Source organism: Salvia splendens, chromosome 17 (genome assembly GCF_004379255.2).
Source record: "Salvia splendens isolate huo1 chromosome 17, SspV2, whole genome shotgun sequence".
NCBI lineage: Eukaryota > Viridiplantae > Streptophyta > Magnoliopsida > Lamiales > Lamiaceae > Salvia > Salvia splendens.
Window position 1 is genome coordinate 24775189 of NC_056048.1, and position 24419 is coordinate 24799607.

General features: G+C 34.4%; 3 protein-coding genes across 5 annotated transcripts; all 3 read left to right on the top strand.

The window, feature by feature from the left end:
- Positions 1 to 2678: 2678 nt before the first annotated feature.
- On the top strand, positions 2679 to 5006 carry LOC121773438 (photosynthetic NDH subunit of subcomplex B 5, chloroplastic-like). Its single transcript, XM_042170295.1, has 5 exons — positions 2679 to 2984; positions 3102 to 3162; positions 4203 to 4265; positions 4352 to 4410; positions 4521 to 5006. Exons 1-5 carry the CDS (start codon positions 2745 to 2747, stop codon positions 4749 to 4751), a joined length of 654 nt encoding a protein of 217 aa, XP_042026229.1. The 5' UTR covers positions 2679 to 2744; the 3' UTR covers positions 4752 to 5006.
- A 2641-nt stretch (positions 5007 to 7647) lies between these two features.
- On the top strand, positions 7648 to 10283 carry LOC121775111 (serine/threonine receptor-like kinase NFP). The gene is made up of 2 exons (XM_042172085.1): positions 7648 to 8808; positions 9318 to 10283. The coding sequence occupies exons 1-2, from the start codon at positions 7708 to 7710 to the stop codon at positions 10044 to 10046; spliced, it is 1830 nt and encodes a 609-aa protein (XP_042028019.1). The 5' UTR covers positions 7648 to 7707; the 3' UTR covers positions 10047 to 10283.
- A 3246-nt stretch (positions 10284 to 13529) lies between these two features.
- LOC121775572 (putative ion channel POLLUX-like 2) lies at positions 13530 to 21829 on the top strand. Of its 3 annotated transcripts, none has more exons than XM_042172661.1 (24): positions 13530 to 13788; positions 14503 to 14579; positions 14729 to 14844; positions 15755 to 16050; positions 16727 to 16798; positions 17166 to 17250; positions 17373 to 17471; positions 17542 to 17696; positions 17769 to 17873; positions 18052 to 18138; positions 18519 to 18603; positions 18674 to 18821; positions 19252 to 19328; positions 19406 to 19486; positions 19626 to 19820; positions 19897 to 20010; positions 20214 to 20306; positions 20397 to 20523; positions 20596 to 20672; positions 20808 to 20855; positions 20953 to 21022; positions 21104 to 21177; positions 21282 to 21392; positions 21476 to 21829. In XM_042172661.1, exons 1-24 carry the CDS (start codon positions 13715 to 13717, stop codon positions 21584 to 21586), a joined length of 2577 nt encoding a protein of 858 aa, XP_042028595.1. In that variant the 5' UTR covers positions 13530 to 13714; the 3' UTR covers positions 21587 to 21829. The 3 variants fall into 3 exon arrangements, with proteins under 3 accessions (XP_042028595.1, XP_042028596.1, XP_042028597.1); XM_042172662.1 differs by having other exon boundaries at positions 15764 to 16050; XM_042172663.1 differs by lacking the exons at positions 13530 to 13788; positions 14503 to 14579; positions 14729 to 14844; positions 15755 to 16050 and having other exon boundaries at positions 16739 to 16798; positions 17166 to 17293.
- The last annotated feature ends 2590 nt before the right edge of the window (positions 21830 to 24419 follow it).

Sequence of the window (24419 nt, forward strand, 5' to 3'; positions counted from 1 at the left end):
TTAGATTATCATTTTATAAGGTAAAAGTATCATTTTATTAAACAAAAATGTCATTTTATACACCAAAAATAACTATCATTCTATCGGCTGAAAGTTCCATTCTATAGGCTGAAAGTATCATTCTATAGGCTGAAAGTATCATTCTATCGGGCAAAAGTATCATTTTATCAGTTTTATGTCATTTTGTCACGTTAAAGTATCATTTTTCAGCTTATATGCAATTTCTCCAGCTAAACTATCATTTTTTATAAGCTAACAGTCATTTTATCCGCTTAGATTATCATTTTATAAGGTAAAAGTATCATTTTATTAAACAAAAATGTCATTTTATACACCAAAAATACCTATCATTCTATCGGCTGAAAGTATCATTCTATCGGCTGAAAGTATCATTTTATAGGCTGAAAGTATCATTCTATCGGGCAAAAGTATCATTTTATCAGTTTTATGTCATTTTGTCACGTTAAAGTATCATTTTTCAGCTTATATGCAATTTCTCCAGCTAAACTATCATTTTTATAAGCTAACTGTCATTTTATCCGCTTAGATTATCATTTTATAAGGTAAAAGTATCATTTTATTAAACAAAAATGTCATTTTATACACCAAAAATACCTATCATTCTATCGGCTGAAAGTATCATTCTATCGGCTGAAAGTATCATTCTATCGGCTGAAAGTATCATTCTATCGGGCAAAAGTATCATTTTATCAGTTTTATGTCATTTTGTCACGTCAAAGTATCATTTTTCAGCTTATATGCAATTTCTCCAGCTAAACTATCATTTTTATAAGGTAACAGTCATTTTATCCGCTTAGATTATCATTTTATAAGGTAAAAGTATCATTTTATTAAACAAAAATGTCATTTTATACACCAAAAATACCTATCATTCTATCGGCTGAAAGTATCATTCTATCGGCTGAAAGTATCATTCTATCAGGCAAAAGTATCATTTTATCAGTTTTATGTCATTTTGTCACGTTAAAGTATCATTTTCAGCTTATATGCAATTTCTTTCAGCTTATAATATTTTGTGTTAGTTGTAGTTTTAGTTTATTTTATTATTTGATTTGATTAGCCGTGAGTTTAGATATAGTATTACTTATTTTGCATTATATATATTATTATTTATTATGTAGATTACTTATTTTAAAGTAGTAAATCTATTCAATAGCTTTACAATTTATGCTTACATGTACGATCCACTCATCAATATGTCCAGAAAATATATAATGATTCTTTCATCCATTCCCTAAAAAAATTTCAAAGTTTGTATTAACATTCATCTAACAAAGTAACTAACTCTATGAAACATCAAGCTTCGTCAAATTTTCCCATTCAACCAAGATACAAACCAGATCGGAAAAAATTGCTAATGAAAACGGAAAAATTATTCATTTTATGTACAAATCACAAATAGACATCAAAAACGGGAATAACATAATAGAATTTAGTAACAATCCTAATTACAATTGAACTGTAGAACCTGCACCAAATAAAACACCATATAATTCAAATCTAATCTCATTTGCATGTCTAATCAAATTGGGGGTCATTCATAGATGTTGCAGACAACAACCATCTACCCACGACGGAGAGCGTCGAGCTCGAATGTCTACGCAACAACAAAAATGGTTGGATTTACTGACCTGTATGGAGTTTTCTTTGCAGCTATGGCGTATTTGCTGCGTTTTTGCAGTGGCCTTCGAGCAACAATGAGGATGGAGAGAGAGGGTAAAAGGGGAAGAAGAGGGGGAGTCTTTTTCAAACAATGAAACTCTGTCTCACTAAACCTTCTTTTTTGGGGGTTAGAGTTACCAATTGAATATGGGTAGCTAACATTAATTTCAAACGGGTCGTGTTTTTTCAAATGGGCTTGATAAAAAACAACAAATGCAAACAAACGATGGTTAGAAAGGTCCACGTCAGCATTTTCCATCCTTTTCCTACTCTACTCATCTAATCAAACGAGCCCAAATATCATATTTCATTTTTGCTTTACTTTTTTTCACTTTAATTATTTAAGTACTGCTATCATTTTTCTAAAAGAGGAAATAGTCATTTAAATTCCTAAGTTTGATCAAAATCTGGTTTATCTCAAATCTGCTAATTAAATCATGAAGTTTTAGTTTTTCTAGTTTATCCCATAAGTTGAATTTTAGGTGAAATTTTTGTTGACGTAGATTGAGATTTCAAGATGAATTTAGATTTAAATCACGAAAAAGATGTGTGTATAATCCAAAGTGTTATCACAAGGAGCTTGATCTTAAAGTTGGATTGAGATTTCAAGATGCAAATATTCCACCTAAAATTCAACTCATGGGATAAACTAGAAAAATTGAAACTTCATGATTTAATTAGCGGATTTCAAACTTTGCGAGATGGATTAGATTTTTTTACTAAACTTGGTGATTTAAATGGCTATTTACCCTTTCTAAAATAAATGCTTAAAAAATAAGAGCTTCATTTTATTTTATTTGAAATAATGATATGGTTTTATTTGAAATAGTATTTATTTTATATCCATTAACTATAGTGATTGGAAGTAATATTATTTGAATGTAGCACTAATTTAATCGGACAAATTAATTTAGTTCCAAAAAATATAGAGTTTCCACTCGAACCACGGAATGCGAAACGTGGCAAAAACTAGAAGTTATAAATCAAAATTCAGTTATCCACACGACCGTTTGGATAATTAAAAAAAAGGAAAACTGAAACACAAATCAAAAGCTTCGCTAATGGCGGGTGCAGCAACAGTCTCAGTGCTTCTCTCTAATTCAATCCCCAAACCTTCCCAAAGATCTGAACCACCCAAGCCCAGGGACCTCATTAACGGAAACTCACACTCGATGTTGCTGAAACTCGGTGGAAATTTGGGCGTGAAGAGTTCGACGAAATTGCGGGCCGGGATGTCGCAAGTGGAGCCCGATCTCAATGAAGATCCCAGAGACAGATGGGCGACCCCCGGAATTCTAGAGGTATTTGAATAGTTTAGAGTAATTTACAATAATCGAATTTGTTTGCCGCTGATTTTGGGGGTTTTAACGTTTTTGTTCCGATTTTGCTTTTTTTGGTGGTTGGTTGATTGATTGCAGGAGGATTATGTATATGGGAAGTATGATGGCCATCACACATTCTTTGAGAGTGATGATAGAGGTTGCGTTTAATTTCCCATTTTCTTCTGCATTACTATGAGTTTTTTTTTATTTTTATATTTTAACTTGTGGAGTTTGAATTTATATAGTTAATTATGCACAAATTTCAATTCTGGGAATAAGGAACTGATAGATATTTGAGATGAGAATCCACATTTTGCAGTCATTTGTACATACTAAGATATTTGGTCTTGGTACATTTTGAAGTCATTCTTAACCTAACAATTCACAAGTTGCAAAGGGGTTTAGCATTTCATGATGTTGAGTGCAATTAGTTAGCTTGTTTTGGCTAGAACAGGCATCATCGATTCATCGTAAGTAATCCTTGTGTTTATGCTCTTATTATATGTATTTCCTTGACTCGTAAGCTATAGGTCAATGCTAGTTTTTTCGTATAATGGAGTAATTAATGAAATTCCAACAGAGCTCGTCATAGTTTAAAAGAAAACAAACAACTATCATCATTACAGTTAACATCATGAAGCTCGTTCTGACCTCTAACTCAATAATATTTGCAAATAATACGAATGAATCTGAAGAATTGGCTAATTCGTGGGCACATGTGTTGATAAGATTGCAAATTGTGACAAAGGAAAGGGGGGAGATGAAAGAGCACTTATTGCGCTCTGTGATTTTTGTTTGAGGGGGAGCTGATACTGTTTGTTTATGGTGTTGGTTGAGTTCGTGTGGCTGTAATTGTGATTTTTTTGGGCCTTATTTATGGTAGTTATGTGTGATGTAAAGTGCTTTGTGTGAACAAAGTTGTTGATCTGAGAGCTGGCCAAGGACCTTATGCTGTTTAAGGCCTATTCTTATTAGCAAAATATGCATCTAGATATTGCTATGTTTGCTCAAGTTCATGAGTAGTATTTAGGATTTGTATTAGGCAATAGACATGTGGTCTTTGATGAAAGTGCCATTTGTAGCTAAAATTAGTCATGTTCTTCGTCGTTCTCTACTTTATTGTTGTTCGAAAATGCAAAGATAAAGCATTATTCATGTTGAAAACCAGCTTTATCTTTTAACTTTGATTATTTTCAGGCTCTTTTTGGGGATCGATTGCTGAAGATTATGCATCAATGGATCCTCCTACAGGATTCCAAGGTATCAAATAGTACATACTAATCAATATTCATGTTACAACAAATATTTAACAATGAAATTCCTATAATTGTTTATGTATGACTCAGGTCTTATTTCATGGCTATTTCTTCCGGCAATTGCTGCTGGGATGTACTTTGATGTTCCGGTAAACAATATCACAGACAACATTTACGATACCTTGACGTTCACATTTTTTTTGTTCAACTGTTTCTCCGTGCTGTTCTGATAAATGCTTCTTTCACACCAAACTGGCAGGGGGAATACCTCTACATCGGTGCAGCTGTATTTACAGTGGTATTTTGCATTATCGAGATGGACAAACCTAGTGAGCCACACAACTTCGAGCCCCAAATATACAACATGGAAAGAGGAGCTCGCGACAAGCTGATATCCGATTACAATACCATGGACATATGGGATTTCAACGAGAAATACGGGGACCTATGGGACTTCACAGTAAAGAAGGATAACATCACAAAGAGATAATAAGCTTGTGCTAGGTAACTTGCATATCCAAAAGGTACATAAAATCTCTATTCGTCCCCCTCGCCCCCCCCACACTCTCGTTATTGCTTTCCTCTTTTTTTTGGTCGATAAAGCCGCCCAATTACTTGAAGAAACATCAAGAATTTGAGACATTGAACAATCCTGTTTATATCTATGTTGTACAAATTACAATCGAAGAGGAATGTCTTTACATGAAGCTTGATGAATGAATGAATCTGAATATATTAATGTATACACAATAGATTGTAGTGGTGCTTAGACACACCATTTGCTTGTTCAGACAAACTAGTATTTGGTGTTTTTAGATTATTCATGTGAACTGCTGGCTGTCTTTACAAAAAGAAATTTGGAAATTTAATTATTGGATTGCCTTGTGAATATGCCAAAATCAGCCAGCCTTGGAAATTTGATACCAATCTTGTCTTTTTCATTCAATATTTTTAATGTATAGCTCATACGTTTCTTTCGAATATTGGACTCTACTCGAGTCAATAGTCTTATTTTGATATATTTTTTCTGTCACGGGATAACGTTTATGTGTCCCCTCTATTATAGGCATAGCCGAACATTTGACATCAATAATTTAAATTAAAACTTCAAAATTATATTGAGATCTATCTCTGACATTGAATATGAAACATCTTTAAATTCTTGGGTCAGTTGTTCCATCTATTGAGGTATCTACAAATCAGCGCGAGGATAAGTCACACATTCCACTTGTAGATACCATTTGTAATTTAAAAAAAATGTTTTAAATTTCAAAAATATTAGGTGGCTAGGGACTTGACTCAACAAGTGCCATCTACGAATTCGGTTTCAATAAATTGAGTCAATAAATGCATGCATTCCTAAAGAATAGAAGTATTGCGTGAGATCATCTTATCAATCAATTCTCACAAAAATTGTCATCAAACACGATCACACGAGAAAAAAAACCAGAAAAATACATAAATTATTGTTTCTGCATAGAATATTCTTATATAGGGTAGCCGTGTTTGATAGAGTTAATCTAGAAGGTAACCAAATCAAGTGGAGAAATTTTCATGATCAATTCAATAGTAGAGTCAAAGTGGGGCTATGATTTCTTGACTTTAGTGTAAGCAGCCGATGTGAGTGGATTCATTACAAGGTTGTTTTAGTTAACATATCAAATTTTAGTAACTTGGTACTCCCTCTTAGATGACTCACTTTTCTTTTTGATTTGTCCCGATCAAGATGATCCAATACTAAAATTAGAAATACATTTATTTTTACTTTATTTCATATCTCTTACTTTACTCTTTTTAATTAACACACAAAATAAAGCGGCATAAAATCTCATGTCACCCAAGAAATGGATCATCTTCACTGAGAGGAAGGGAGTACATTATTCTTATTTGATAATAAAATTATAACATTCATTCATGTTATACTTTTTCCATCTACTTTACATTTTATAAAAAGAGGGAACATCATTTTAGGTCTACGAACTTTGCCAAAGTATCATTTTAGGTCCGTGAACTTTGAAAATATCATTTTAGGTTCGTGAACTTTGAGTTAGTATTATTTGAGGTACTTTTTACTATTTCTAAATTTTTTTGGACGAAAATACCCCCAATACCTTAAAGTGTATATATTTTTAATAAATTTATCATATACTCATATTTTTTTATAAATATCTTTACAATATATTTTTGACAAATTTTCTAAATATAATTTGACCTTAAATATTATCACTTAATTTTGTGACATGCAAGTAAAATTGTTTCTTCAATTTTTTATATTATTTTTTTTAAAATTTGAATAAAGAACTTTTCTTTAATAATAAAAAATTGAATAAAGATCTTTTTATAAATATCTTTACAATATATTTTTGACAAATTTTCTAAATATAATTTGACCTTCAATATTATCATTTAATTTTGTGACATGCAAGAAAAGATCTTTATTCAATTTTTTATTATTAAAGAAAAGTTCTTTATTCAATTTTTAAAAAAATTAATATAAAAAATTGAAGAAGCAATGTTACTTGCATGTCACAAAATTAAGTGATAATATTTAAGGTCAAATTATATTTAGAAAATTTGTCAAAAATATATTGTAAAGATATTTATAAAAAAAATATGACTATATGATAAATTTATTAAAAATATATACACTTTAAGGTATTTGGGGTATTTTCGTCCAAAAAAACTTGGAAATAGTAAAAAGTACCTCAAATGATACTAACTCATAGTTCACGGACCTAAAATGATATTTTCAAAGTTCACGGACCTAAAATGATACTTTGGCAAAGTTCGTAGACCTAAAATGATGTTCCCTCTTATAAAAATTATATCAAATAAAAGTGGAACGCAAAACGAAGGACAGAGTGGGTATGGGTTTAGGTTTTAGTAAAGCATGGAATATAATAATTTAGTAAAGTGTGGAATATAACAAAAATAAATAAATAAGCCACAATCAATGTTTTTTTTATTGTTACTAGAACTATGATTCACTATTTTCTTTATATACATACGTTTCTCACATTGTAATTGTATCAAAGAATTAAAGTGAAATCTCTCCCTTAAAATCGATATGAATACATATTAAATTGAGCGGACAATGCATATATCTATTTGTTTACATATGTCATAGTATGTTATTACTTAGCGTGTTTATTTTCTAACAGTCCATTTGCGAAAATTTTTTAAAAAATAAATAAAAAAAAATAAAATAAGATATTTATTGTTTAAATGAAACTAAATTTCATTAATCATTTAACTAAGTTTATCTAATCGTAAAATTATTAAATTATGGAAAAAAAAGTTGACTATGAATTTCTACAAATGTGGGACCCAACCAAGAAAAAAAGCTTCTCTTATTTAAATTGTTAGGTACTTAAACAACCAATTAAGCATCTTTTAAACCATATAACAGAAAAACAGATCTTAATCACTTCCCATTTTCATCAACAATGAAAATCAAATTCCACCATCTCCCTCCATTGCTCCTCCTCCTCCTATGGTACAACACCCACCAGCACAACGTACAAGCCCAGCTCCCCAGCACCATCGGCTACAACTGCACCGCCAACCAATCCTCCTCCCCCTGCGACACCTTCGTCTTCTACAGAGCTGCGCCTCCGTCCTTCCTCGACCTCGCCGCCGTCGGCGACCTCTTCTCCCTCAGCCGCCCCGAGATTGCGATCCCTAGCAACATCTCCTCCCCCGCCTCGCGCCTCCTCCCTGACCAGACTCTCTTCGTCCCGATAAAATGCTCCTGCAACACCGTTAACACCTCCGTCACCATCTCCTATTCCCCCCAAAACTTCACCATCAGAAGCGGCGACACCTTCTACTTAGTCTCCACAATCAGCTATCAGAATCTCACCACTTACCAATCCGTGGAGGTCGTAAACCCTAATTCAATCCCCACGCAGCTCAATGTCGGCGACGTCATCGTTTTCCCCATTTTCTGCCGGTGCCCTACCTCATCGCAGCGGCAGAGCGGCCTCAATTACTTAATCAGCTACGTTTTTCAACCCTCCGATAGCCTCAGTGCCGTTGCGTCGAAGCTCGGAGCGTCGGAGCAGATGATAACTGAAATTAATGGCGCTGACATTAATCCTTATGATACGGTTTTTGTGCCGGTGTCGAATCTGCCTAATTTGACGCAGCCTGTGGTTCCTCCGCTCTCTCCTCCGGAGAGAGAGAGGAAGGGGGCGGTGATCGGGCTTGGGGTAGGGCTTGGAGTGTGTGGGGCGCTGCTGATTTTGGTGTGTGCGGTTTGGTGGTATAGAGAGAGAGGGGGAGTGTTTAAGGATGTGGAGAAGCAGCAGCAGAGAAAGGGGGATGGATTGTTGAAGGCTGAGAAGGTGAGTTTGATGGCTGATGTTTCTGGCTGTCTGGATAAGTATAAAGTTTTCCAAGTGGAGGATTTGAGCGCTGCAACAGATGGATTTGATGAGAGATGCATTATTCAAGGCTCGGTATACAAAGGAAAGATTGATGGAGAATGGTATGCTATTAAGAAAATGAAGTGGAATGCCTATGAAGAACTCAAGATCTTGCAGAAGGTAAAAAAAATTACTTGAATTTGATTCTTGTTTAATATCTGTGCAGCTTTGTTTTCAGTTTAACCGCTTGTTAAAATTGGATTATGTTCACATAGTGAATACAGTATGAAGAAGTGATGCAGAAGGAAGACAAGTAATTTGAATGAATCAATGAATAAAATAGTGATTTGGTGATGTGATACGTCTTAGTCTTGTTAAGAAGCACATGAATTTTTATAGTAGTTTATGCAACTTGGCTTATTGTTATTTGTTTTTGTTCAAGGAGAAGGACAGGTTCTTTTTTATTTTTAGAGGCATAATAACGGCAAACGCATTTTGATTATTTTTCTTGATTAAAAAATCATATCCGTTGGATTATTCCATTCAAGCTGGAATAAGGGGTCCAAGGAAGATGATTGGTAGTTCATATGTGATGATTGAATCAATCCTAAAAAAATTGAAGTCTTGATCAATAGATTATCTTTTGTAGTTTGTCTCTACTAAGAGAGGTTTGAATTCTTGAATTGCAGGTGAACCATGGGAACTTAGTGAGGCTAGAAGGGTTCTGCATAGATCAAGAGGAAGGAAACTGCTACTTAGTGTATGAATACGCCGAAAACGGCTCTCTCCATTCTTGGCTCCATGAAAATGAAGCTGAGAAATTGAGTTGGAAAACAAGACTGAGGATTGCCATTGATGTAGCAAACGGCCTTCAATACATCCACGAGCATACGAGGCCTAAAGTCGTGCACAAGGACATAAAGAGCAGCAACATCCTCTTGGACTCGAACATGAGGGCCAAAATCGCCAACTTTGGGCTTGCGAAATCAGGGTGTAACGCCATAACAATGCACATTGTGGGCACGCAGGGGTACATTGCCCCCGAGTACCTTGCTGATGGCGTTGTCTCCACCAAGATGGATGTGTTCTCCTTCGGTGTAGTGCTGCTTGAGCTCATCTCGGGGAGGGAGGCCCGGGATGAGCAAGGGAATGTGCTTTGGGCCAGTGCTAGTGGAGTTATGGATGGCAAAGAGGAGAGGAAGCTTAGGGAGTGGATGGATGAGTGTCTTCTGAGAGAGTCGTGCTCGACAGATAGTGTGTCGAGCGTGATGGCAGTGGCAGTAGCTTGCCTGCATAAGGATCCTGCTAGGAGGCCGAGCATGGTGGACATAGTGTATGCATTGTCAAAGAGCGATGATCTCTTCTTTGATGTGTCTGAGGAGAATGGACTCTCTCCGAGGGCTGTTGTTGCTAGGTGAGGTGATGTGGTGGTCGTTGCAAACGGGTTATCTTCCGGTCTTATGTTATTGTTGTTGTGTATATTTATGATGTCATTCAATATTCGTGACATGTTGATAAGATGAGGGCTAGTTTTTTTGAATGGAGGGCTTATAAATTTTAATGAGCTTGTAAATAGGTATATGGCATGATGTTTGGAGTTGTTTGTGTTTTTTGTAGTGTTGTTGTGTAATAAAAATTTTTATCTATGTATGCTAGTGTGGTCTTACCTATCATATCATATAATCAAATTTCTTAAAAAGAGAGAATTTAATTTAAAAAAATCATTTTTCCTAGTGGTTGTGATGATTTGAACTTTCTCACTGTACTGGGTTTGAGGCTAATTGTCTTATATTTGTTCTTATTAAGCACTAAGCAGGACAAATTTATAATTCTAAATTTTACTACGATTTTGTTGATTAATTATTAATTTATAAATTAATAATTATTATTTATGATTATATGATTCATAGTTTACTTAAATACTCTCTCCGTTTTAAGGAAGATGATCCTTTCCTTGGAGGACATGAGATTTTATGCAGTTTTATTTTGTCTTTTAGGTGGCGAGAATAATGTAAGAGAGAATGAATAAAGTAGAAAGAAATGAATTTTCATTTTTAGTAATGAGTGATCTTGGTTGAGATAAACTAAAAAGAAAAGTGGGTCAACTTCGATGAGACGGATGATTATAGTGTACTAATTATTTAATAAATTATTAATTATTACTATGATAATAACAATTATAAATAATAATAATATGGTTATTACTATTATAATTGTAATTATTAGTTATTTATTATATTGAGATTAGGTACTCCCTTCGTCCTCAAGAGTACGCACTCTTTCATTTTTAGTCCGTCCTACAAGAATATGCACTTTCTAATTTTAGAAAAAAAAATTCTCTCTAGTGAGGTAAGACCCATTTCTCACTAACAAATACTTTGATTACTTTTTATTCTATCTCTATCTTATTTTATCAATTGTACATTAAAACTCGTACCCAATCAAAAGTACATACTTTTGTGGGACAGAGGAAGTATAGTTTATAATTTTAAATTATTTTTTAAAATTAATTAATTAATTAATACTACTATTACTACTAATAATAACATTATACCACTATACTAGTATACTCCATTAAATATAAAAAAATGTAAAAATCTTAAAACTGAAAAAAAAAGATTACTTAAGAATAGTTAAAATTTAGAATCATGAAAAGTTATTTTTTTAGTGTTCAGGATTCTGATTTTCCCAATTTAATTAAAAATAAATAAACACAAAAATTTAAAATTTAAAAAATCAGATTATTTCCTAGATAGAATCCCGGCAACAAACATAACATAAGAGAATTAGGACTTCGGTTAATTAATTAGGCCATGCGAGAATTAAAAAAATATACACATGAAAAAAAGAGATTGGGAAGATTTGTAAATTGCATTAAAAGTTTGCAAGGGTAACTCCAGGCTCCAGCCCATCATCAATTCAGTACACAATTTGGGAATTTCGATTCGAACATCAATATTTACAATTCATACTACATGTTTGGTGCAATCTAATGTCATATTTTCGAATATATTAATAAGATCAGTGTAGTTATTCTCATTTTCTTTTACTCCATTATTTTTGTGCACTCATCCTAAATTCACAAATGTTATAATGCTACAAATGGAAGCACAAATAGAATGTAGGTAGCCTCTACACCATATGTTTTTAATGGACTATACACTAAAATATCCACTAGAGAAGTTCTATCAAGCACCACTTTTTTTGCTTTATCAAAATATCAATTTCCCTTTTTCTTCCTAAATAAAGGAAAAATACATATAAATCATGTATGGAAATTCTAGATGACAAGAATTTTTGACATATGCTTGACGTTTGGTACTTGTGTCTTTAAAGGTACTAGCATTAGTTTTGTTCTAAAATATATTTGAAAAAAAATGAAGCATATCTTTATCATTATTGCACTTGCAACACATTTGTCTTAGTTGAAGAAATATGATAGTTGTAGAAAAAGTATACTTTTCCCATCAAATGTTAGTAGATTTAATATTTTCCACCCAAATACGATTAAAGCATAGGCATGGGAGTCGTTTCAAAAAAACAATGAGTGAGAAAGGGAAGGTTCACCACTTTCTCCAATCTTGTTTTCTAGATGATTTATTTTTACATTCATAAAATATCTTCATATCGTTTAATAAATTAAAATGTGCAAGATACTATTATGTACTCTTATTGTGTATCTATATTCATATTACTAATATTTAGTTGTACTTTTATTACGTGTCTTAATCCATGAGTCATTTTTAGCACGTTTAGCTGGAGGAAGGGCCTAACAATTTGAAATTTTCTAGGAATATTCTAGTAACTTTATAATTAAGCTATAATTATTTGAAAATATCAATTAAATTAGTTAATTTGAGATATGAGAATTTGTTCCATGTTTTAATCATATGACTAAAAAGAATTCTCTTGAAATATCATCTTGAGCTCCTAAAGTCAAATATTTAACTAGGTGTGTTAAATAAAATTACTTGCGACCACTGTGAGGTTTTTTTTATTTAAATATATGAGTCTAAACGTCTGACAATTATATTAAAACAAAAACACTGCCACGCATAAACATATAATTTTTCATTAGAACAACAAATGAAAAGGAGGGAATAGAGAGTTAATCAACACTTACCATTGACTGTAAATTAAATTAAAATAAAATTGAAGGTGCTAATATTTAGCCCTCAAATAAGTATAAACTCAACCTTATCTATATATGACAGGGTCTTTCTCATTCCAAAATATTGGCATAATATAAATTTAGCACATTTCAGAATTTTGGATGGGACCATGTGTGATGTATGCATATGAATTAAATTTGTATATATAAATAAAAATAAATAAAAAGAAAAGACTATGTTTTTTGGAATAATAATTATTTATATTATAAAATTTAATCGAATTCAAGTTCATCACAAGAGGTTTGAAAACATATTATTAAATCACGGAATTTCAGTTTTCTCATTTAATTTGTTCCATATATGTATACAATGACATAGTTGGTTATGCTCAAAATGATGTTGTTCCGTTAAATAATAAAATACAAAGAAAAATATATTTATTAATAAAATAATTTTAAAATTTTGAACATCACCAAATTCATCGTTTGATACCATTATGAGATAATTGAGAAAAATAAAAACTTTGTGATGTTAAATTATATTTCAAAATTAATTGCCTTGTTGGCTCTTGGAACATCAATATTCAATAGTACAAGGATGGTAAGGTTTAAAGAATTACTACTATAATTTGACTAAATCCAACCAAATATTAGTGTGTGAAGTGGAGTGGGTAGTGGAAATTAGTCAAATGACATTTCAGCATTTCGCAATATTAATAAACTTTTTCCTATAAATAAAATAAAATTATATGAAATAAAACAAAACATTTTACTGTATTTGTAGATCAAATGAAACGGTTCATATAAAATTGGGTCAGTGGCAGTCGATGCTTTCTTGGTTTCTTCCACTTCATTTTGTGCAAAAACTCAGACATGCATTGATGAATCTCAAGATCCTCAAGAACCCACCTCTGTTTCCCAACCATATCTATATAATTTTATAGAGAGAGAGAGTGTGAGAAGAAAAAGAAAACGATGCTGCAGTTACACAGTTTGCGCCCATGGATTTCAACGACAAGTTCAGAATCGAATTTCAGCTCATATAAAAGGTCACCCTTTTGCTCCGAATCTATCGAAAAAATGCAAAAGATTCAATCTTTATCTTGTTTTCGAATTAAACCAGCTTCATGCAACGGTTTTGCAACGGGCCACGGTTGTGAATGGGAATACCCCTTTTGCAACGGGCCACGGTTGTGAATGGGAATACACACATGATGTATGTGAAAATTTCCCAACCAGTGTCTCAATCAGTTTTGATTTCATCAGCCGTCGAAGATTCTGTTCAACAATTAAAGGCCGTGTTTTCATGGTTGAAGTTTGCAGATTGGGTTATTTGGGGTGGATATTTATGGAAAACTGATATTGCTTTAAACTAAAATTATGGCTAAGTCCTACACTGATTGTGATTGTATCTTATTCGGAGTTTCTATGGTTGCCAATGAGTTTGTTCAGGTTATAGTAATGTTTGTTCTGTTTAGAAGATAAAAGAGGATTGAGTATTTTGTGGTGTTGGATATATTTGGACTTTGTCAATCAGATATTTTGAGAGTTTTATATCTGTATCTAGTTTTACAATGATTTGGCTTTCTTATATATTGTTTTAAATTTTAATTATATGGAATTGTAAATTTTTGGTGCAACATGTCTGTGCTCCAGAACAACTGATCTGTTACTTTTGAATGTGTTCCTTTTTCTAAGTTTGGTTGGTGCATATTGAGTTTTTAATCCTTCGAGACTGATGGGGGTGCAGTATGTTTTTTCAGAAACCCAAGGATTACTTCGCGTGTGTGGATCCCCATTTCGACGGGTCATGTAGATATTATGTTAATAAACGATAGAGGTGCGGAAATATGGATATTCGTAGAAGCATTCCGTCGTTTGATATTAAATAATAACATACTATTGTATGGGCTTTATAGTAGATTTTAGAGTATGTCAATAGTGGGCATCCAAATTGGTTGATTAGTAGATTCATTATGGTTTTGCCAGAGAAATGGAAAACAAGCTCCGGAATGAAGGGGTTGAAGCTCAGTCCTTCAGTGAGATGCCTTTGCAGCAAAGTGAATTCTAGTCCCCTGGAGACGGATTCAAGAAGTAGTTCTGAGGTGCGTGCATTTCAACATCCAGCACAAAAACTACATATATTGGTTTGTAACAAGAAACATACACATGTAGTTCTTTGATTGGATATGTTGCGGTAATTAACATTGACTATTACATTAATTTCATGAGAATATGTGTATTCATGTGCTAACAGTATATTATCTCCAAGTTAAAAGATCTTTTCTGTTCAATTGTCGTTGGGGTAGTTGCTCCTAAATAGACAAACTTTCACCAAATTTTGGTTTTGCACATGTACTTAAACATTATGCTTCCAAATACATGAACTAATAGTTCATCCAAATCCTGGTCTCTCACACGGTTACCAATTGAACTTCGAATTAATAGTTCATGTGCAAAACCAGAATTTGGTAAGTTTGTGTCTTTAGGTATAATTATCCTTCTTTCAGATATATACCTTGCTATTTCACTAGTTTGTTTTAAAACGTTTTAAATTGAACCAAATTATAACATGATGGGAATGTTATGTACCTAAAGAATTTTGGAGGAACAACAAGGACTGAAAACACCTAATAGTGAAAAGGTCTAAATCTTCTAAAAGATAATTGCTATAGCTACTCTATGCTACCAATTTTACCAAAACCTAGTCTGTGAACAACAAAAAGTCAAAAAATAATATTGCATAAAACAGAATGATCCATGGGTGATGAATGATTACTATTTATATTTCTAAACATAAAGTAGCACTTGTATTTCCAGGATACAGACATCACACAATAAAAGATGGAACTTATTGTTTCTTTTATTCTTGTTTAATCGTTGCCAATTGGTCCTCCTTTTGTAATCTCACGCATCTACTAACTTCAATAGGATCTGTTTGAGAGGTCCTCACACTTATATTTATTGTATGTTGATATGGGTATATGAGCAACTAATTACTAGCTGACATTGAAGCCCGTGCAGGTTTTTGGAGCTAAACTCCTGATGGCATCCCTCTCATCTTATTTCTTGATTAGATTAATACATCTAAACTACAAGAAAAAAGTTATCGAAGTTGTTCAAGAATCACTCCGTTATGCTGTTCAAACATTTGGAGCTTCAAACTCACTTTTTGCATGCATGTCCAATTCCTTGAGTAAACCAACACCGCTTCAATTGGATGTGTCTATGCCTTCTTTTCAAGATATCAGATGGAATATCGCTCGTTTAATTTATTTATTCAACATACAGCTTGAGAGAAACGTTGCCACGTAAGAGCATGAAATGCTATATTCTTCTAAGCTTATCTCCTATCAAACTGACTGAAAGTGATGCATGTATTCACATGATTATTGTCCGGATTTTTCTCCGATAGAACTACTTTTATAGTTAGAAGGCTCTGTTGTTAACATCTGAATCTTACTTAACCTTGGACTCCAAGATGTTTTACAAAAATGAACAATCCTAATAGATGGGGAATGAATTGAATTTTTATATATCTTGGTACACATGAGAATATCGTGACAGAATCAGAGTGGCACACAGTGGAAATAGTCTATTCTAGCGAGCCATTTTCTAGATGATATTAATCAATACAATCTTCAAATCCAGTACTGGACTATTCTGAAAATTGTTTGGGTGTGCACCTCTCCTAGTGACAATACAAAAGCTACTACATATCAGCTGGTTCCATTGTCTCATGGAGTCGTCAAAGTAATGTCTTTTTTTTGTTATGATTACATTAGCTCATTTATGCGTTCTTGTGGTAAAGCTACTATGTATATAAGCTGTTCCATGGTCTCATGGAGTCGTTGAAGTGATGTCTTTCTCTTGTTATTTTTTGTTTATAATTATGTTTTGCATCAGCTCACTTGCACTTTCTTGTGGTAACCAGTAACTTACCTTTGCATTAAACTGATTAGAAGTTCTCGATCTGAATTTCTGCAGGTTTTTTGTAGTGCTCCTCGCGGCGTGCTTCTCATTTGTTGTCATCGGTGGTTTTCTCTTCTTTAAGTTCAGGTTGAGTACCAATCATGCTTTTTTAAAGAGCTATTTTAGATAATAATTATTGCCCTTTTTGCTGTTACAATTTGTATACAGTCAAACTTAAGAAGCACTTTTTTTTAAGGATGCCATTCTCTTAGTCGATTAGCATTTACAACCTTTTTTGTCCTTTTCTTTTGTTGCATATCATGGTTTAGTAGCATTATAAAAATGGAACTTCGTCATATCAAAATCACATGTTCTGCTGTTCAATGACAACATGCACACTTAAGTTATATAATTAGTTATGATCAGGATTATTTTCTATCTATAATCACATCTTCTGTACTGGAATCTCAAGCCTGGAAACTGATGTGGAAATGTATATTATGGAGGACTACAGGGTTAGCAAGGGTGGCACTCAGACTCTCGAGGATTGCTATTGGGAGGCTTGGGCTTGCTTATGTTCATCATCCACACACCTGAAAGTGTGATTCATCTTTATCCATTCACTATTGTCCTTGAGAAAACGTAACTCTCATTGTATCACTAAAAAGATGTTGAGTAGTAACTTTCAGTTTTAACTGTCCTCTTCCGACTTCAATTGCAGCAAAGAACTCGGATCGAACGCGTTATAGGCTTTGTGCTTGCTATATGGGGCATACTATTCTATTCCCGGCTATTGAGCACGATGACTGAGCAATTTAGGGTAAGATCACGCAAAAAATTATGCCTCCTTAGCTTTGCAGAAATCATAATCTTGATTAGATTTTCAACAGCATAATATGCACAGACTCAGAGAAGGGGCACAGATGCAAGTTCTAGAGACGGATCATATAATCATTTGTGGATCGAATAGTCGTTTGAGCTTTGTTTTGAAGCAGCTGAATAAGTACCACGAGTTTGCTGTTCGCTTGGGAACTGCCACTGCTAGGTAATTGCTTTTGAGAATCTTGTTTTTTTTTTTATTTTGTTTAAAATGGTGCTAACCTCTTACAGTTTACAGGAGACAAAGAATTCTTCTAATGGCCGACCTCCCTAGGAAGCAGATGGACAAACTGGCTGAAAACATAGCCAAAGATCTCAGACACATTGATGTTCTAACAAAAAGGTAGATGTACTTTGTGTTTTTACGTTAAACTTCTAAATCTGTTCTGTCACTTTTTTAATAAAATGAGGTAATAGTTTTAAAATAGCTTATGTTACAGTATTTGAAATTCATGAAATTACACACTTTGATCTATCTTCCTTGCGATTTCAGGCTATCTGACATAACCTCTCTTCCGCAGTTGTAGTCTTAGTTTAACCAAATCATTTGAAAGAGCTGCAGCTAATAAAGCACGTGCCATTATTATATTGCCGACAAAGGAAGATCGGTAAGAATCAGATGGATCGTGATTAGCTTCCAGCACCCAACTTCCCAGGCTTCGTCCCCTACATCCCTATATATATATGTGTGTGTGTGTGTGTGTGTAGTGTAGTGCATGCTTATCTATATGTGTGACTGTGCTTTTATCTGTCTTGAAATGAACCTGTGGATTGCGACACATGTTTTTGTTCTCAACTTAGATTTTTAGGTAAGAATGCTTAATATGCATAGGAGGGTGACATGCGGTATCTATTTTGTATGAAAATGTAGTGTCCAGGTCCAAGCAGAAAAGCACCTTTCATGAGTAGCATATACAAGTGATGGATAGGGTAACGGAGTATATAATCAGTCTTTGTTTTCATATGCATTTACTCTTCTGCTTTTCAGGTATGAAGTTGACTCGGATGCATTTCTGTCGGTTCTTGCACTTCAACCCCTTCCCTCAATGAACTCTGTGCCTACAATTGTGGAGGTCTGCATACGTTCTTTTTTCTTTCCCTTGGATTATAAGTGGGAGTATTTACTCATTTTTTGTGGTACAGGTTTCCAGTTCAAATACCCGTGAGCTTTTGAAATCAATCTCAGGACTGAAGGTGGAACCTGTGGAAAATGTCACCTCCAAATTATTTGTTCAGTGCTCTCGCCAGAAAGGACTAATAAAGATATACAAACACTTGCTCGATTATCGAAGTAATTTAAGTTTCTTTTTTTGTCTTTCAGTTTCAGAAGGATTACTTGCTACTACCTCCGTATTTAAAAATAGAAACTATTTCCGTTTTGGGCCATCTCTTTAAAATAGAAACTTTAGAATCTTTCTATTTTTGGATGTGGACCCCACAATCCACCAACACTACTTTCACTACTTTTTCTCTTCTTCTCTCTTACTTTATTCATTTTTTTCATTCTCTTTATTACTTTACCAATTTTTCTCTCTTACTTTACCAATTGTGCATTAAAACCAGTGCTGTTTCAAATGTTTCTATTTTTCAAATACGGAGATAGTATTTTCTTTCTTTTGGTCACACTTTGCTTCTACATCTTTTTGTTAACATTTACCACAGAAGAGAGAGAACTTTTATCCTACTGATTTCTGATGTAGTCAATTTCGGTAATTTGGCAGAAAATGTATTCAACCTCTGTAATTTTCCTCATTTAGTAGGACTAACATACAGACAGTTGAGACGTGGATTCCAAGAGGTAATCCATAGAATTGTTTGCATTTGTCAAATGTTACAAACTGACTGATTTCATATTTGTTTTCATTACCTGCCTAGGCTGTTGTTTGTGGTCTTTATAGGGATGGGAAGATACATTTTCATCCAAGTGATGAAGAAATCTTGCAAGAAACTGACAAGGTATATAAACAATACTTGTATTGGATACATTTATGCTTTTATCGTGAGCAGATATCTCTTCAACCAGCCTATCATTCTAATTCATTGTGCTTAAATATTTATAACTAACTTTTTTTTTGAATATATGTGATACATGCAGGTCTTATTTATCGCACCCGTGCATGGGAAGAAAAAACCACAGCTCTCATACCCTTATGAAGTTATCGATAATGATAACTCAATCAATAATCTGGAAACCATCAAGCAAAATAGTGAATTCCTCAATCGAACACTTGATTTTGCAAGAGGGAGGCTGGAAAGTGTAGTAAGAAGGCCAAATAGATCGGGTTCAAAGGTATACATTTGTGTTGGAGAGTGCAGGACTTTGTTATGCTCTCTTATCGATATCGTTTGTATTTTGTGGCATGCAGGCGTCAGATTCATGCATTGGTCCAAAAGAGTGTCTATTGGTGCTCGGATGGCGCCCTGCTGTTGTTGAGATGATTGAAGAATATGACAACTACCTTGGACCCGGCAGTGTGGTGGTAAATTGTTTTCTACATTAAATTTCGAATAATCTCTTATCACCAATTTTCACCATGAAGTGGTTACATTCTAATCTAGAAAAGCACTACTGGGCTTGTATAGATTCACTCTCTTATTTGGCGCTCAGCAGTTCTCGTCATCTTATGCTTGGTTTCACAAATCTTCGCTGACTAAAGTTTTATATATTGGGCCACAAGTGCAGGAGATTTTGTCAGACGTTCCTTTAGATGAAAGATATAGATCGTTCAAGCTTTTCGGTAAAGGAAAGCTAAAAAATATTCAAGTTTCCCACAGGGTAAAGTCATCAAGCTTTTGAATAAATTATTTCCATCAGTTTTCTCATTTGCTGACTCTCAGGTTGACCCGTATTCGTTGCCCATTTCAGGTTGGAAATCCAATGGAATACAGCACTCTAGAGGACTCCGTTAACAACATGCGAAACAGCATCAGAAAAGATGAAGATATTCCATTTTCAGTCGTCGTGGTATCTGATAAAGAGTGGCAAGGTGGAGGTAAAATGAGCTATCATATTTCGTTTAGAATAGCTTGCTTGTAATTATAATTAATTGTTTGCTTGTTATTAGATCTATCAAGGTGTGACAAAAATTCTGCATATGCTCTTCTTCTTGCTGAAAGTATATGTGCCAAGCTTGGAGTAAAGGTGAGGCTTTTCGAGAATAGATGAAATCCAACTTTCTACACAATTTTCAGGTGTCACATTAACTGCTTCACGTGGTGTTTCTTTATTGTTCTGATCTACGTCCTATTCAAATCGTCTACTTTCATAAATTCGCAGGCGCAAAATCTCGTAGCTGAGATTATCGATTCAAAATTGGGAAAACAAGTGAGTTTTTCCTTCTAAACATATAAACTATTTATGCTATTTACTGTATATCACCCGCCATCAAAGCAACTGACTGAGTGCGCCTCGTGCGGTGCAGCTAACAAGGATCAGACCGACTCTCACGCATATTGCAGCAGAGGAAGTAATGAGCCTTGTTACAGCTCAAGGTTAAAATTCATCTATGTTGTGTTTGTCTACAAAACGCCTCATCTGGGATCGAGTTGATTAACTGTATACTATGTTTACAGTGGCAGAAAACACAGAACTCAACGAGGTTTGGAAAGATATTCTTAACGCTGAGGGAGACGAAATATATGTGAAGGTACAAAACCTTTTAGAACAAAACATTCGTATATAAGTCCAAACAGTGAAGGAAAATCGAATGTAACAGAATAAATAAGTGCTCTGGTTCATGAATTTGGGCAGGATATTGGCCTGTATATGAAACAAGGTGAGAACCCATGCTTCCACGAGCTATCAGAAAGGGCGCGTCTACGCAGAGAAGTAGCCATCGGTTATGTTAAAAGCAATAAGAAGGTATATACGCGTCCTGTCTCTACTCACTTTGTATCTTTTGTTGCGGCCATTTAGCTCTATTTTCGACCCTTTGCTCGTTGCAGGTTATAAACCCGATTCCCAAATCCGAGCCTCTAAATCTGGAGACCGGCGACTCACTGATTGTGATATCTGAGCTTGAGGGAGAACAACCTGTGGTTGGGAACTGTAATTAGTAACCCTTTTACTTATTTCTTGATCACACATTCATATTCTTTTTCTTCCTATTTTTGTTTTATTTTTCCATTGGTGATTAGAACTTGAGTGTAGATCAAGAAGTATCAGTCAAAGAATAAATACAACTATACATGTATCAGTTTTGTTTGAAATGTTTTTTTTAAAATGTTTTGTAAACTCTTACATTTGTAATATTGAAACAATTTTGAGATGTTTGGGGTTAAAGAGATATTGAACATCAATCTGAAAATGAGTTTTTATGAGTGTGAATGAACACCCATGCTGGATCACGACCCTTTGTTCTGGCCATTGTAGCACGTGTGTCGCCCAAGGCATAGCCATACAAGTACCATGACGACTTTACGCCATCTTCACCTTCACCTTCTCCTTCTCCTTCCTCGAGTTCTGATGAGTATGTGTAAGTCCGGGTTTTAGGGGATAGATCTCCATGCGGGGTCACTACCCTTTGTCCGGGCCATTGTAGCTCGTGTGTCGCCCAATGCATAAGAGCCAAGCCCAATGCATAAGAGCCAAGATGACTTACCGCCATTTTCACCTTCACCTTCCTCTAGTGTTTTTTCTTCTTTTGTTCTAGAATACACTTAACATTCCTAAAGTGTACTGAACTTTTTTTTATTCCGCCTTTGGGAGAGACGCATGACCCTCATGCGTCTCCTTTTAATGAAACGCATGACGGAGATGCGTCTTTTATAGAGACGCATGAGGGACATGCGTCGTTAAATTTTTAATTTTTTTTCATTAATTTTTTTAAAGACGCATAAGGGTCATGCGTTTTTCATTTTTTTATTTATTTTATTATATGTATTTTTAATAGTAAAATAAAATAAAAATAAAAATAAAAAATGAAAGACGCATGACGCTTATGCGTCTTTGCCTGTGACGCATGACGCTTATGCGTCTTTCAAAAAAAATAAAGAAAAAAAATAAAAATTTAACGACGCATGTCCCTCATGCGTCTCTATAAAAGACGGAATCTAAGTTCTATTCTAGAACCAAAAAAGAAAAAAACCCGCAGCATATTTCTTACATATCGGTTATTGGTACAAAATATTTAATTTATTTGGAAAAAAAGACTTTTATCTGTATCCATACAATTAAGTAAAACGGGTCAATTAGATAAAAATAAATGCTGGATAGTGTACTACTTCCTCCACCCCATCTTAAGTGGAGCATTTCCTTTTCGACACACAATTTTACGTAGTGTTGTTTTATCAGAGAGGATAAAGTAAGAATGAGAAAAAGTAGAGAGAGTGATGTTCTTATTTTAGGAATGTGTCGTAAAGGGTGGAGGGAGTAATTAGAGATGCCCACGGTTCGAAAACCGGCGGTTCCGGTTCGGAACCGCCGGTTCCGGTTTTGGCGGAAGCGGAACCGGAACCGGACCGTGAGGCTATTTCACGGTTCCGGTTCCGGTTCGAAAACCGGGCGGTTCCGGTTCCGGTTCGGAACCGCCGGTTTTCCGGCGGTTTTGGCGGTTCCGGTTTTTGAACCGGCGGTTTCGCCGGTTCAATTATTTTTTTTTTTTTTTTTAAATTTGAAATTTGGCTTTATACAACAAATCGGAACAAGACAATGCATAATTCAAGCACAAATAAGACGAATAAGGAGAAAATGAAATAAATTTTATTGATTTTGAGTTGTAACGGACAACGATACATTACAATTTACAATACATAAGTATACAATACAACAACATACAACAATGTAATATAATTTACAAGTGTCGTCGGGCGTCGGCTCGTCGCCTCGTCGTCGGAAGGTAAATTTAAAAAAAAATGAAATGGGGGGGAAAAAGGAAAAATTGAAAAGGGCTTGAGATCAACTTAAACTTTCAAAGTTAAACTTTTCAAATTTAAGTTGAGTTGCCTACGTATCCACAATTTTATTGAGGAATCAAAGCCCACGTAGTTCTCTTACCTTGGGATCAACCCTTTTTTCTTGCAAAATGTTGCCCATTTTCTAAGCAAACACATATCAACACGCTATATACACATTGCTACATTTCTAATAGGGGCAATTTGATCTTCCAAAGCAATCAATGCATCTCGAACACACATAGTCAGAATATTATTCAAGCATCTAGCATGGAAAAAATTAGTACTAATAGATAGTTTGTTCTGATTTTTTCCATGCTAGATGCTTGAATAATGTTCTGACTATGTGTGTTCGAGATGCATTGATTGCTTTGGAAGATCAAATTGCCCCTATTAGAAATGCAGCAATGTGTATATAGCGTGCTGATATGTGTTTGCTTAGAAAATGGGCAACATTTTGCAAGAAAAAAAGGTTGATTCCAAGGTAAGATTTCATAGATCATTCAGGATGCGGCTAAGTTGTACTTGAAGATCATTAAAATATATTCCGCATTTGATATTTATCAAATGGGGAATATATTTTAATGATCTTCAAGTACAACATAGCCGCATCCTGAATGATCTATGAAATAGGGGGAAAAAAAAAATTGAAAAGGGCTTGAGCTCAACTTAAACTTTCGAAGTTAAACTTTTCAAATTTAAGTTGAGGTGCCTACGTATCCACAATTTTATTGAGGAATCAAAGCCCACGTAGTTCTCTTACCTTGCTTACCTTTTTGGTCGGCAGTGCTCGCCGTTCACCGCCCCCGTCGACTCATTGCTAATGTTGAGTGCTATCGCTTCTGACCTCGTCATCGCCATCGGAAGAAAATTCTTCACCATCACTCTCTACACGGAAGTCGAAATCCGGCTCTTGTGCTCTCATGTCCGCCTTTGCCCAATCGTCAAGTAACATAGTGGCTTCCATGTTCTTGGCGGAGAGATTGCTCCTTTTGTC

What these genes read in the sequence shown, in the direction of transcription:
- LOC121775111 (XM_042172085.1), top strand. Translation starts at nt 7,708, where the DNA reads ATGAAAATCAAATTCCACCATCTCCCTCCATTGCTCCTCCTCCTCCTA. An exon ending in AACTCAAGATCTTGCAGAAG is followed by an intron (nt 8,809 to 9,317) that starts GTAAAAAAAATT and finishes CTTGAATTGCAG; the next exon opens with GTGAACCATGGGAACTTAGT.
- LOC121775572 (XM_042172661.1), top strand. Translation starts at nt 13,715, where the DNA reads ATGCTGCAGTTACACAGTTTGCGCCCATGGATTTCAACGACAAGTTCA. An exon ending in AATTTCAGCTCATATAAAAG is followed by an intron (nt 13,789 to 14,502) that starts GTCACCCTTTTG and finishes ATGTTTTTTCAG; the next exon opens with AAACCCAAGGATTACTTCGC. An exon ending in GAGCCTTGTTACAGCTCAAG is followed by an intron (nt 21,023 to 21,103) that starts GTTAAAATTCAT and finishes CTATGTTTACAG; the next exon opens with TGGCAGAAAACACAGAACTC.
- LOC121773438 (XM_042170295.1), top strand. Translation starts at nt 2,745, where the DNA reads ATGGCGGGTGCAGCAACAGTCTCAGTGCTTCTCTCTAATTCAATCCCC. An exon ending in TCCTCCTACAGGATTCCAAG is followed by an intron (nt 4,266 to 4,351) that starts GTATCAAATAGT and finishes TGTATGACTCAG; the next exon opens with GTCTTATTTCATGGCTATTT. An exon ending in GGATGTACTTTGATGTTCCG is followed by an intron (nt 4,411 to 4,520) that starts GTAAACAATATC and finishes CCAAACTGGCAG; the next exon opens with GGGGAATACCTCTACATCGG.